General features: G+C 39.7%; 1 protein-coding gene across 1 annotated transcript in view; it reads left to right on the top strand.

Annotated features, from left to right (window-relative positions):
- The window catches only part of SOS1 (SOS Ras/Rac guanine nucleotide exchange factor 1), a 2,649,334-nt gene that overhangs the window by 2,142,757 nt on the left and 490,915 nt on the right, over positions 1 to 15,662 (top strand). Inside the window, exon 18 of the mRNA XM_069606702.1 lies at positions 2,026 to 2,198. Within this exon, the coding sequence (XP_069462803.1) occupies positions 2,026 to 2,198 (173 nt within the window). The remainder of the gene's footprint in view (positions 1 to 2,025; positions 2,199 to 15,662) is intronic.

Here is a 15,662-nt window from a genome sequence, read left to right as displayed (position 1 = left end):
ACTTACCTGTAACTATTTCTCCAGCATTGGTATCTTTCATAAATTCACATGCATCCACCCTCCTCCCCTAGGAGGCTGCTCCAAATGCCAGTCAGTCATCGTTTGTAGTCACTACGGCTCAAAATCTTAAAATCGTTGCCTGTGGTGGAGCTTAAACCCTGCTATCTCATTGATTGGGGTCATAAAGGTCCAAAGTGAGGTGGAGGGACTACACAAGTGAGTATTTTTCAGGCATAATGGACAATCTGTATTGCTTTTTTCCTATGGGAAAAATGTACGTATATATATATTTTAAATTACAGAGGATTCCCAGTCGGACGACTGGGAATTTTCAAGCTTGTAAATTTGTGAAAGATGCCAATGCTGGAGATATACAGTTACAGGTAAGTAATGAAGATTTTTTCTCCATCTCTCTTTTTTAGTTTGATTTTTTTTTTTTATGAATATGTTTTATGTTCGCCCTGAGGCCTACTTGCATGTGGCATAGTATGAGCATTAAATAATAATTATTAGATGACTGAACTTGAAAAAAATTCTATAATGCAAATTCATGCTATGGATGTTTGGCTTGTAGTGAAAATGCAAACCGATGTTTATATTAAACAGCACTTATAAGAATTAAAAGTTGGAAAGGATTTAACCCAAAGCTGCTCGCGTCCCAGATGAATGTTCGATTTTCTGATCCACCAATGCTCTGTCAATAACATTTGCCTGAGTGCATATGACCCTGCTGTTAGCTCAAGATGCCAGCACGCATTGTGGTCAGAGCATACATGTGCAGGCTCTATTCAGTGACAAGTGGACAGCTAGTGATGGATGTTTAGACTGTGAAAAATGCAGCTGTATCTTCTGCATCTCTGGCATATTTGGGACCAATTTAGAGATGTGTGTGAATAACTCATCCGTGTCAGGTGAGAAAATAGTGAAGTATGTCTAAAAGTCAATAACTCATGCTGTAACATTTGGTATCATGTACATGCATCAATTAAGGCTCCCTGTTTTCAGTTTTTACTAATTTTTACACATAAATACGGAAATATCTATTTCTGTGTATTTATAAAAATGGCAAGAAAAGCAGAGCTTTCTGTTTGGTTGCCCATGCTGTCAATCCTGCATTGCTGGTCAATTATATTGCAGACTGGAACCATGGTGAGTGTAAACATTGTATGAAAAAAAGTATTGAAGTTCTTCATATTGCAGCCAACATATATCTTAGATTAGCAGCAATCCCAGGAGCAACCACTTGTTATGTTAAACATGAAGATGACCTTTATGTGGAATAATCCTGTTCCATTGGTGTGCTGTATTGCTGCGTATGTTTTAATAAATGCATTTTTTTCGCATTCGAATAAATGCAGAAATATACCGGTTGCAAGTTGTTTTCATATGACAAATGTGGATAAGTACAGAAAAAAAATATGGCCAAAAAATAATTATGGATAAATACAGATGTGAATGACGGAAAAATGAATACCATAAAACCCAGAAGCTTTACTTACAATCCAATATCCATTCTTCTACTTGGCTATGAAAACGTTCTCCAAGTTTTCTTGTTTCATGAATTGACATGCAACTCATTGAACACACTTGAGAATAAGGCACTCAGAGGAGCGTTTTCTTTCTCCTCATAAGTCTCTACAAAGCACCTTATAGCCATGCTGATCTATGAGGACTCTTAGGTTCCTATCAACATCTTTCTGGCCAATTTATATATGCTCCCTCTTAACCCCCTCTCACCAAATTGGTGGTTTTGTTTGATCCATGTTGTTTAAAACTAATGTGATATTCTCTGAGAGCAATCGTGTAATTATATACTATTTCCCAGGGGGATGCTTGAAATGCCATTGAGCAGCACACAGCAGGAAACATTTTAACATTTGTTAGAATTCTAATAAGTAAGACTACTCTAACATATTTACAGACACTTGCGAATGATGACTGCAGAATGTAAGAATGTGACTATGCAAACTGAAGAGAGGTGTTCAGTATTAAACCTATATTAATATCTTACTGTTTGAAAAACAGGAATTTATTTGACTAACATCTTAAAAACAGAAGAAGGCAATCCGGATTTTCTGAAACGTCATGGAAAAGAACTTGTCAATTTCAGTAAAAGAAGGAAAGTGGCAGAAATAACTGGAGAGATTCAGCAGTACCAAAATCAACCCTACTGCCTACGCGTCGAACCAGAGATTCGGGTAAGTTATTTCATATAACTTTGTTTTACACCGATGGCCAGTCACCCAGGAACCAGTTTGAATTTGGCATTGTGCGCATGTTTCAGAATCTGCATAAATAAATTAATAGTGCACGTGCTGGCAGTTGCAGTGTTAAAGGTGTAAAGCTATTTATTAGTTTTATTATATTTTGATTGAAGAAAATGTATGAAGACTCTAGTTAGCCAACCGGCATGGAAACCATATGGAAATTATCAGTTTGTTCCCCCTTTACATTTACATTAATGGAATTTGAGTCACATTTTCTTTACTTTTTTGTTTACACATTTTATTGTACTTCAATAAAAATAGGACACAACGTGGAACAACAATAGCAGAGAACAAGCATCCCTAACAATAAATTGATATGAAAATTGACATTAGATCTAAAATGACTGTTAAAGGGTACGAATTAAGTCTTTAATGAGATATTAATGCAATACATATTTGTATAAATACCTGTAATATTTGAATGCTATACATTGATGTTATAAATATAGAAATTAAATTAATATCCCTTAAATGCTAAAATAAAATATTAAATTGAACACTTCAGATAAAATGCGTAAGGAATTGGATATAAAGAGAGAAGCAAAATAAGAATAAAACAAAGACAAATTAAGGAAGGATATGTGACCAAAGGCAGGGAAAAATGGATATATATTATGTATAGCAAATGCATTATATAAGTATTCTATCATTCTATAGCACGAGATATAAATTATATTAAGTTAGAAGTGCAAACTTAGAATGGTAAGGGAATATCACATTTAAATATATCATTAAATCACTGAGCTCTACAATCCAACCTTCAGCTTTACATATGTCCATACAATTCAAAGAACAAGAGCTAGTATACAAAATACTACTAGAATTTGATAAATAATGACCAATTAGTTTCATATTTTCACAGCGACTTTGGCGATTTAGGCAAACATCTTTCAAGTCTGTATTTTGGAAATAGTATCCTCTACATTTTTTAATTGATGTCTTGAACATTTTTCCAATTAGAGGTGACAGTTTGCAGGAGTACAACAAATAAGAAATTGTAAAAGATGAAATTGTGGACATGATATTAAGGATATTAATTTCCTAATTATTTATTTTCAAGCCCCAAACAGCATTAAAGATTAAAAGATTACTGGCTGTTCTCTCTCGCTCTCTATCTCTCTCCCCCTCTCCCCTCTCTCTCCCCCTCTCCCCCTCCCACCTCTCTCCTCTCTCCTTCCCCCCTCTCTCTCTCTCCTTCCCCCCTCTCTCTCTCTCCTTCCTCTCTCTCTCTCTCTCTCTCTCTCTCTCTCTCTCTCTCTCTCTCTCTCTCTCTCTCTCTCTCTCTCTCTCTCTCTCTCTCTCTCTCTCTCCTTCCTTCCGCCCCTCTCCGGAAGAGAGTCCTGTTGTCAGGTTTGTTAGTGTGCTAGAATAAGATCAGCAGCGACAGAGGCATCTCAAGGTGTGGTTCGTCTGGTATTTGGATGCGTAATTGTCGTTGCACATGTCCTGACGGAATATCGCCAGAACACTGAGGGTGCATTGTCATTTTGGGAGGAAGGTGAGAAGAACACCGGCTCTTTAGTGGGTTGTTGCGAGACCTTTATGGTTGCTTTTATTTTCTAAATGATTAGTGTTTTGTGTATACCAGAATGTAGTCGGCTTAATAAATTAAACATTGTATTTGTGCTTATAGAAGAAACAGATTGTTTGTTATAATCTTAAGTGCAACCCTTTTCAAGAAGGAAGGACTTTTTGAGAGACAACACTGAAGGACCTCCTAGAGGTCAGACAAACCCCATCCAATATGGGAGGGAATACCGGCGCCCTCGCAGTAATGATTTCCCTTTCCCCTAACACCACCATCACCCTTGCCTACCGCCCACCAGGGCCAGTACTAGACTTCCGTGAAAACCTTATTCACCTCCTAGCTGATGACCTAAAAATCACATATAAACAATCCTCATAGGGGACTTCAACCTCGGCCTCAACAACAAGAATGACAGACCATCCAAAGCCCTAGGACGAGCCCTTCATGAACTAGGTTTTAACCAAAAAGTTCACTCGCCCATGCACTGCAAGGGGCGTACCCTTGACTGGGTAATTGATTATAACTGAGATATTGACATCAGCTCCATCACCCCCACTTTGTGGTCACACCATCTTCTCATTAACTTACTCATCCCGACCGCTGCTACCAATACCAAAAAACCGAACCCTATCCCATCAGCCCTGGCGAAAAGTGCTAAAAACATCACTAAAGAAAGGATTTTACCCCACCTATGTACCCTCGCATCCAAACTCCCTGCATCCTCTGACCCATCGGTACTGGCGGACATCTCTAATCCACGATTAGCACTTCCATAGACACCATTGCTCGACTTCAGAAGAAAAAAGCCAAAAAGGTGAAACATTCCAACACCTGGTTCTTTACAGAACTAAAAGAACTCTGCACCCAAAAACACAAAGCGCTGAACAAATGGCAAAGCTCCCCAAATGCAGCAGCGCTATGATCTTACAAAACACTTGCCACACAATACAAGAAAGCAATAGTCTCAGCCAAATCTGCATCTTATAACAGAATTACAAATGCCAACTCTAAATCCAAAGAGCTCTTTGCAAATGTTAAACAACTGTCCAATCCAGCCACCAAAGCCCAGGTCATCGTCAAAGATCAAAATTGGTGTAATACAATACAAACTGCCATACTAAACAAAATTGAACTCCTTCAAAAGAAAATTCAGGAGCACCATAAGAATCTCACGCAGAATATTAGACTAACCTCTAGTGTAGAGCAAGTCGCCGCTAGCACAGAGCGAGTGGACACCAAAGACCCCATAACACCTTTCAAATTCAGGGAAATCACTGAACCCGAAGTGATTGAGATCGTGAACAAAATAAGGCCCTCCAATTGTGAAGGAGATGCCTGCCCAGCCAAGCTACTCAATTGTGCAGAAACTCTTGCCCCGCTTCTCAAGTCTTTCATCAACGCCTCCTTCAACTCTACCACTGTTCCAGATAGCCTAAAAGATCCCTGAGGGCATCCACTTCCTAAAAACTAAAAAAAAACACTCTGGACCTTGAAATTGCCAATACTTACAGGCCTATTACCACCGTCCCTTTCTTGCTCAAGATACTGGACAAAGTTGCCTACACGCAAATCCAGCAATATCTAGAAAAAAAAACACATCCTAGGCAAAAGACAGTCCGGCTTCTGCACAGGACCGAGTCCGCTCTACTCGATCTTAAAATGCAACTCGGCGACACCATGGACAAAGGCAAACCGTTACTTCTCCTCCTTTTAGATCTGTCCACTGCCTTTGACCTTGTCAACCATGATAGCCTGGGGAAGCTCTTAAAAAACAAGGCCCACTTCTCACAGGAAGCCATCGTTTGGGTGGCCTCCTTCTTAAATGGAAGACTCATGAAAGTCTTCTCAGACTCCGCATACGCTTCACCTACCACTATCCACTGCAGCGTCCCGCAGGGCTCTCGCACTGCCCCTACGCTCTACAATATTTTCACCCTCCCGCTTTTTGGACTGTCTTAACATACACTAATTACGCTGACAACACTCAGGTACTACTCCCCTTAACTGGCATATACAAACAAGACGCTGCGTCTCTAACCAAGGTATATTCAGCTATTCAAACTTGGATGGCAGCCAACAGCCTCTGCCTAAGTGGGGACAAAACTGAGATCCTCGTAGTAGGCACTAGGCAAACACTCAACAAGCTCCCACCACAATACAAGACCTTCACTATAGACAACTCCAGGATCAACGTCTCCGAAGCTGTAAAAACTCTAGGAGTATACCTTGACACCTCACTGTTCATGTCACGCCAGGTCAATGCAATAGCCTCCTCCGCTGCGCTCACTGCCAAGATGATAAATGCTGTCAAGCCTTTCCTCTCTATCAAAAATTGCCTATCTATCGCCAGAGCCACAGTAGGCACCAAACTGGACTACTGCAAAGCACTATTCATGGGCACCTCGGCAAAAAACCTTAACAAACTTCAAGTCACACAGAACAATGCCCTCAGGGCAGCTCTCAGTATCCCCAAAATGGAACACATCTCTCAGGCCAGGAAAGATGCAGACTGGCTACCTGTAAAAAAAAACAAAAACGCATACTTTTGAAAACACTGACCATTACACATAGGTGCCTCTCTTTGGATGCCCCACCCTACCTATCGGAGAGAATCGCCCTCAATTCATCCAACAGACCCACTAGATCCCATTTGACCAACCAGATCTACATGCCAGTCTTCAAAAGAACCAAAGCTGGAGGGTCTAGCTTTCAACACCTGGCACCCAAAAATTGGAATGCACTGCCCACAACACTAAGAAACAAAAGACACTACCCTGCCTTCCGCAAGATGCTGAAAACCACACCGTTTTGCTAGAGCCAAACAATTGTATAGACACGCTGTTCAACTGTAACCTAAGTAACAGCATAATGTACGTATGTTGCCTCTCTCTGTGCCACTGTTTCTATAAGAAATGTCATTGTACTAACATTGTAAAAATGCTACCATCTTGTTTTCTAGTGATCACTTGCAGTATGTATTATATCAATAATAAAAACCTTACATGTGTCTTGTCTAGTATTTTGATAGAGTTCAATTAGCATACACCAGAGTATCTATCTTGGAATGCTAACAGATCAGAAAATAATGTATATAGTTATCCTATGTTTAGTAATTCTCGCTTTTGATAGTGAACCACAAGATGGAAATCTAGAATTTCTAAACCTAGGATAACTATATAAATTATGTTTTGGTATGTTAACATTCCAAGATGCACACTATGGTACACGCCTATTGTACTCTTTAAAAATAACCCTGTGAATATTGTGAAGCTGCTACTAACTTGTAGCAGCCTACATCCAAGCAGCTTAGCACTGCGAGCGAGAGACGCTCTTGCTGTGCCGGGACTTGGTTCCTGGAGGGGGCTGGTCCTGTCAGGAGCACGTGACTGCTCACGTGACTCGGCTCGAGCTTTTCTGCGGACTACAGCCGCCCGAGCGGCGCATCCAGTGAATATTGTGAAGCGGACCTGTTTAATGGTGCACTTGCACGCTGCTAACTTGTGGCAGCCTACATCCAAGCAGCATAGCACTGCGAGCGAGGGACGCTCTTGCTGTGCCGGGACTTGGTTCCTGGAGGGGGCTGGTCCTGTCAGGAGCACGTGACTGCTCACGTGACTCGGCTCGAGCTTTTCTGCGGACTACAGCCACCCTTGCGGCGTAAAGCCCTCTGGAGTTAAGCCCTACGGCTGTTGTGTGGCTGTTTGGTGGCGTGTCTGTCTGGGAGACTGCGGAGGCTATCCTCTTTGATCCCTGCCCTGTGCACGCTGCCATACGAACTACGGGCCAGGACTGAAGGCCATCAGGTTGCCACTGTGATGGTGGCTTTGTTTCTACCATTTTATATTTCACTCATTCACTCGTGATTAATTATCTGAAAACATAATTTTAATTGTATGTAAGTCGTTAAGGTTTATGCTGTGATATGACTAGCGCCTGTTAATTTTAGACCATTCTTGAAAGAACTTTTACTCGTATTTAAGATCTATTAACACGAACACCAGCGTATTGTAATTGATTTACCACCTTTCTCTTATACTTAAAGATCAGACAAAATAGTGTTCTAATCATACGAACCGTTACACATTTTCCATTTTCTTCTTTTTATTTCTTGAGCATGGCTGCAGGCTTGTGGAGTAAAAGAAATGAGGGTATGGGACTTACCTCATTTAACATTGACTCTCTTGTTTGCCATGGAAGCACAGCCTACACCGACCCCCCTATTTTAGAACATTTGACTAGCACACATAGGTTGGGACATATGCTCTGTTCAATGCTATCTTCTCATGGGGCTATGATTCATGCTAGCGAGCGGTGCTCTTTAACATCATTATGTTCTATTTCCTCTCAGATGGCAAACTACTCTAACTATGATTTAGAGATTAAGGGGATTGAACATGACGAATGTGACTTTAGGTCTCCAATAGCTGACTCTGAGACCAAAAATTTGCATGCTCAGATGATAAAAAATATGGTTGATCTCGACCATCAGGTAACTTGTGCTATCGATACATTGACTCCATTTGTAAACAGCTCAAAGAAAAAAACATTGAAGGAGCGTCCTCAGTTAATGAGTGATCAAAGCTTAGTAGAGGAAATTGATAGAAACAGCATATTAATACCCTTACATGCTTCACCATCTCCGTATGTAGCTGATCTATCTGACTCCGCAGAGGTTTCCATTAGGCCCTTTCAAATTGACCCTATAGATGATCCTATTGAGGTAGGCGATGATGTGTCGCGATCACCATGTCCTCTTCCTGTAATTACTAAAATACTGGATCTATTAGATAAAGGCCATGAATTGACACATTTAGAACTAAAAGAAATAAAAGCTACCCTCCAATACCTCGGAGCCAAAATGAAAAAAATTGAAGGCTTTATCATTGCCGTTGACATGGTTAGAACTATGAATAATAAAACAATTCCACTTTCTCAAAATGAAGCGTAAAAGCTATACAAACTGAAGATGTTACCTGTAATTTTACAGCGGCATCCGCGGCTAACAGTCAAGCTTTAGTTTCTTGTAATTGCTCAGTGGAAATAAAAGAACTCAAAGTGCTAATTGAAACTCTGATTTCTACCATCAACCCTCTAACAAATAATCCACTGCCCTCCAGATAGTCCCTCAACTTTGGTGAAGGCTCTTGAGGAGCAACAGTTGACAGGACCTGAATCTCAGAACTCTGAAAAAGAGTTCTTTTTCATGTCACGTCGTGCCAAAAGGATGCACAATAGAGCAATCAAAAGACGCGCAAAGAGGAAAAGCGAACTAAAAGCTACTAAACTACATGCAGAGGCTGGGATAACTAGTAACATCGATGTGAAATCGACATCTGGACAAGATCAGATATCAAAAACCCTGACAAAGACTACATTGATCTTCACCAACTTTATAAAGAAAGTCAACAGGCACTGATACTCTCACCGAGTTCGTCTATGAAACCAATAACTAAAAAAACACGAAATGAATGCGGTACAAGTAAAACAGGGACGCCCTCTGAAAACATAACAAATAATTGCCCCCCTGTCAAAACACTTTCGGAAAAACCACATGCATCCCGTGGAAGTCGGGAAGCAGACTTTGATTCTAGGAGCGCCATTGCACCTAACTTATTGAACTCAAAATCAACTTTGTCTAGCTTTTTCCCGTCCGTAGGAAGAATATGCACTACTAGAAAAGAACCTATTATTAACCGATCTCTGGAAAGAGATGAGCTACAAGTTCAAACTATTTCTCACCCGGAAGGAAAAAAAACTTATAGTGATGTGTGCGCTGAGCAGCATGTCCATCTAGGAAATCCACTAGGAAAAAAAGAAAGCGGCGGTTTTAAGACCTCAAACATGATCAATGGGAGGGGAAAAGTTTTAATAATGGGCCCGAATTTTAAGATACCTCCAACACAATCTATGATGACATTCTACGAGGATAATAAGTCATCTCACGTTTTTAATATTACGGGAGATGAAACCCTAAATCCTCTGCAAAGGAAAGATAACAAGATATCTTATGTTTCTAATATCATGAATGATGAAACCTCAAATCCTACGCAAATGAACAAGATCATTGAGAAACGGGGGATAAAAAATACGTTTAGCCCCACTCGCATCTCTGCTCATAGTCCAGCATTGAGTAGAGCCTTCTCTATCACAAAGCAACCCGATCTTATATATGATGGCTTACCTCTGTCGGATGTTGCTGAATGGACACCTGAGGAGGGCCTAACTGGTAGGAAGCTCTTTTTAAATACGACAGCGGATGCATTAACTCAAGCTCCGCAATACAGAGAAATACATATTCTTCCTAAATCCCAAGATGCGATTTTTGAAATATTTCATAGGGTCCCTCATATGAATGATCAAAATGTTTCAAACCAAATCAAGGTACCATCACTTGAAGTAGAAACTAAAGTAAAAGAGCCGTCTCTTTCCCACTCCAGCAGGGTGGAGGGCCATATTAAAAATAGTGTGGAGGCGAACGATCAGCAACATTTAATTGGCTTAGAAGGAAGTTTGATGGCTACTGTGGGGAAGCGGATCAATCGATCATTTATATTATCCTTATTTTCCCGCATCCCACAACTCAGAATGGTAAAATCAGAGGACATGCTTAGAGTGTCCATAGCCCAGACAGATAATTGTAGAGCAGTATGCTATCTGAACTCAGAAATAATATTAAAATTTCTTCTGTCTCATTTCGAAGAGATAAATAACCAAGGATTCAAAATATTAGCTTTCGATTCAGAACCTCTAGCTAATGATTTCTTAGCATATGTCCCTCCCTATGCTAACGTTGAAATAGGAGCACACAATGCTTCTCAACAAAGCAATTTGAAAACTGAAGACGATTTGCATGAGTTGCTATTCCATGTTGCTATAACAAAAAATATGCCATGGCTGGAATCCATGATCACTGCGTATCTAGGATCTAAGCCTTCAGATCTCCATCCATAGCAAGAGGATTTGGGCATAATTGAGGTGCTTTCTTGGAACACTTGTGGCTACACGAACCTTATGAATTGGATCGCATCTCTATCACCTTTAGAGCTACCCACAATCTTGATTTTACAGGAGACAATGAAATTAAGTAAATTCACTATTCCTGGTTTTACTACCTACTGTAGGCCCGCAAAAAGGCCTCTCCTGGGAAGGCCCAGTGGAGGCCTTGCAATAGCCATAAATAATTCGATCAAATTTCGATCCGAAAGTATATGGGAATCAGCAAATCTTTTAGGAGTACTAGTCCAAAATAGCTTGACTAAAAAGTTGCTTTCTATATTGCTTATCAGTTTATATTGGAATCCAGCAAGCTCTACGCTAGAAGAAATGTTAGATGAATTGGAAGCATGCCTAGAACATCTAAAAATGAAATTTGAATTCAGAAATCATGATCGGAGGGGATTTCAATTGTGACTGCAGAGAACCTACTGAGTATGGCCCCCTTAAACCATCACATCTATCACGAGATAGAGGTGCTCATTTTAGAGAATTGTTGGAGAACTGGGACTTGGATATAGTAACACACAAATACCCTAACACTCCAGCAACATGGTCTCGAGGCACAAAATCATCATCTATTGATTTCATTTTTGTCTCTCGATTAGTGTCCAGGCTTATTTCATCATCTCAATGCAGTTTTGTACAGATTAGCGACCACGCACAAATTGTCTGCCATCTGAATTGGGAATTCAGATACCTAGCCAGCAGTCCAGTATTGGACTTATTTGAGACTGACCGCCCACAAATCTCCATTAGATGGAGTAAAGGACTATGCCAACAATTTGTTAATCATGTATCCTCACAGATAAAATTGTCTCCTCTAAAAATGAACTGATTACACTAAATCCCAATTACTATGCCAAATTAATTGAAAACACACTCTTGATTTTCAGTAAAAAGTATACGAAAACCTCTCACTTGCATCCTTATGATGCGAAATGTAAGAATCTTAAGAGAGTAAAACATAAGGCAATTCGTCAACTGAAAACAGCTGGATATGAAGGAGAACAGTATCGCTATATGAGGTCACTAATTTTGAAGGAATTCAAAAGGAATATAAAACATATACGTATACTAAAGTATAACAAGGATAATTGTGACCTCATTCAAGCGATAATTCATCATAACACAAGAAATATATGGCAGATGATAACCAAAGATAAGAAAACTCCCCTAACTCCAGCCTGCTGCATATCGGACAATATATGGTCTGAATACATGAATTTAAAATATCGCATCCCAACTACATTTGAATTAATTCCAAATACACAGCTGCATTACAGTAGGATCGCCCGATTTAAATGGACACAAGATGATCTTATCTGGGCCATATCAAAGATCTCATATTCTAGATCAGCAGGACCAGACGGTATTCCACCATGCCTTTATAAGGCTGACCCTCAGTTTTGGGTAGAAATTCTAAAAATCAAATTTGAGAAGATCATTGACACGGGTCGGATCCCCTCATCTTGGAACACCGTGAACATCATTCCTATCTTTAAAAAGGGTGATCCTGCTCTTCCACAGAATTACAGACCAATCGCACTAATTGACACTGATGCTAAATTGTTCGCCATTCTTCTCTTATATGAACTTGAAGCATTTATTGAAGAAAAAGCCCTTCTTTCAAAATATCAGATAGGTTTTAGAAAGGGCATGAGCACCTCATTAAACGCTATGGTTATGTCACATCTGATTGCAGCTACTAAAGCAAAAAAAAAAAATTATATACAACCCATATATGTGGCCATGGTAGATATGACATCAGCCTTTGACAATGCAGTGTGAAATTTGCTATGGAATAAACTGAAGCTGATGGGAATACCACTGCACTTACTCTACTGGTTTATTCAGCTCCATTCTAACACCTCATATAAGATAAAAATCGCGGAAGATGGCCGAACAACTGAGCATATTAAAACGGCAATAGGCCTTAAGCAAGGATGTAACTTGGCGGCCACTTTTTTTAATCTGTACATTGCTGATCTAGACAAACTATGGGAGGCAAACAATCTGTTCTCTGTAAAAATTGGAACTCTCCAGCTAAAGTGGATGGCCTTCGCAGATATTATATTATTTGATCCCACACCAGCTGGGTTACAAGCGAAGCTATTGCTTTTTCAAGAATTCGCAATTGCGCATAACCTTAGTCCCAATCCTGCGAAAACAGTTATCCTTAGATTCGGAGGCAAGCAAAATATCAAAAGATATCAATGGGAGCTTATGCAAATCAAAATTCAATGCTCATTGAGCGCTACTTACTTGGGCTACAACATATCTACACAAAATTCAATAAAATATTGGACTGACCTTATTAAAAATAAGTCACGACCTTTATTATCTCAACTAAAATTGATCTACAGAAAACATAGTAAATTCTCATTGATACCTATGATTGAGTTTTTAACTTTAAAAATCGAAGCTGTTATTTTGTATGCCACCGATATGTGCCTTATCGATATTTCTGACATCTTGGATACACGTCAAGGCACATTGTTGAAATCTGCCATGCATTTGCCAATGTCGACTCCCAATTCGGTATTAAGACATGAATTAGGGCTGATTGCGCTATCATCACGATGGAAATGCCGACAATTATCAGGATACGCAAAGATTTGCTTCCCGCAGAAAAATTCCATGTATATGGAATTTAACGCATTGTTGAATACCTCTTCTTCCCTGTCCTTCAAAACTTATCAATCAAATATGCAAAGAATATTGAATGATTTGAGCAGAACAGCTGACGATTTATATTTTCGTCCCGCCTTCGCAAAAAAAAAGTTGTTTGAAAAGGACTGGAGATGCACGATTGAAAACATACAAGCATATAAAATACACAAAGAATATGTCACATATCTTAAACCACGATTTCCTAGATACGACCATGTTGTTACATTTCCATGCAATCACACGAGACAAGCTTATATATGGTTCAGATTGAATCTATTTCATACAAGAGAAAGGACAGCTAATTGGTCCAGTTATGCAGGCTCAAACACAATGAATTGCAGATTTCCTTCTTGTAATGAATCAATTGAATCAATGAAACATCTTATTCTGGAATGTCCACACTTCAAAACGGTGAGGACCAAGCGACTCTACAAGTTTGTAAATGTGGACTTTGAAGACTGTTTGCAATTATTGTGGGCACGCATGATGCAGGCCATGTATAAACCTTTGATATATGAATTGATAAGCTTCTGCAAACACATTGAAAAGGAGCTGTTACAGTTTAAGTAGTAATGTCATGTAAGTCTCAATAATTTGTAATCTTAATGTATTATGTAGAAATGTTTAAAGATTGTTCTCTCTCTTTGTATGATGTTTTGTAAAGGTTCTGCAAAGGTATTATATTTTTGTAAATGAACCAAATACAAATAAAAAAATTTAAAAAATTAATTAAAAAAATAAATAAATGAAAATAACCCTATGAGAAAGGGCAAGAGAAGGATTAGCAGAAGTTAGGTTTCCTGGCTGCTTTTACAAAAAAACATTGTTTTGTGAACATAATGTCCACAGATTGTTATATTTGAAAAATATGGTTGTGATTAAATGGTTCAATGCTTCACACACAATGTACATATAATGCACCCTGGGTTTGGTGCTCATTTAATTTTCACAACAGTTCCACTAATAGTGTTTGTAACCATGAACCATATGTACACCTTTGAGACAGTCTTAAGGTCAGGATGTAGGGATAAAAATGTCTGCAGCATCTGGCCATTCGGGTTGCTGATCTGTCCTTCAATACAAGGAGAGCTTCACAGAATTTTAGAAGAGGAGGGGCTGGCTGCGTACGTATGCCCATTTATCAATGTGTACATTATCAAAAATGAAGGTTGATAGTAGGAAGGGAAGCTAGTTTGAACCCGGAGACCCTGCACTGATTATTTAGATTGATTGGGTTTAAAAAATCTTTGTGTAGATACCAATGTGGTTTTTTGGTGTTTAAGAGGTGGTCATAAGTGGTCAGTGTTGATAGTTGAAAGGTTGTGGATTTGTCATAACCTCTGACAATTGTCTGGGCAGTCCTTCTGATCATTGTGTTTGTCTGCCATGCCATAAAAGAAGGGGAAAGATGGTATTGGAATCAGACGTGCTCACATCTCAAAAGCGGCAGACCAGCCCAAACTGCTAGGTCTCATCCCTTCTGCACAAGAAACCCCAGATCTTTTTCGGCATTGACCGTCATTGGTGAGGTGTAGTGTGGGTCTCTAGGCACAGCGGATTCTGTACACACTTCTGGGGATACCCATCCCACTTCGGGTGACATTTCCTAAAATAAACTTTGTCAGCAGGTTTTAAATTTATTATAAACTCTGAGCTTGCTCTAGGCAATCATGCAGATCATTGTTATTCATCCTGCCATGCAACTACAAAGTGGAAAAGGCCATATGTAAATCGGGCTTTGTCCCACTTCGAATTGGGCAGTCCAGACCAAACTGATTTACTGATATGAACACACCAATTCCCAGATAAAGTGTAAGAGTTTTTGTTTATAAAATCAGAAAAGTGACTAATGGCCCCAACCTCTCCCCCAAGCTGGTACAAGTGATCAGTAATTCCTACAATTTAAAAGCTATGTGCAACCACATGATGGCCTAAATGCAAAAGCATTTTTGTACCTAGACTTCCTCTGGGAACAATATAGGTGACACCAAGCAAGGACCTTGCTTGGGTTTTAAAAATGCCTAAATGCCTTCGTTGCACAATCCCCCTACCCACCTGCCAAAATCGGCTTTCCTTCTGATGTGCTGTGGAGCCCAGGGGAAAGGGATGGTATTTTATTACTGGATTTCTATCATAGATGTCCAGTCAAAATACCATGCTTTCCCCCTTGGCACCCCAGCGCCTTGCATACCCACATAACC

This window comes from Ambystoma mexicanum, chromosome 4p (assembly GCF_040938575.1).
Source record: "Ambystoma mexicanum isolate Mex_15411 chromosome 4p, UKY_AmexF1_1, whole genome shotgun sequence".
NCBI classification, from domain to species: Eukaryota; Metazoa; Chordata; class Amphibia; order Caudata; family Ambystomatidae; genus Ambystoma; species Ambystoma mexicanum.
The sequence above is the reverse complement of the archived record's forward strand: the minus strand, read 5'-3'. Positions and strand labels throughout refer to the sequence as shown.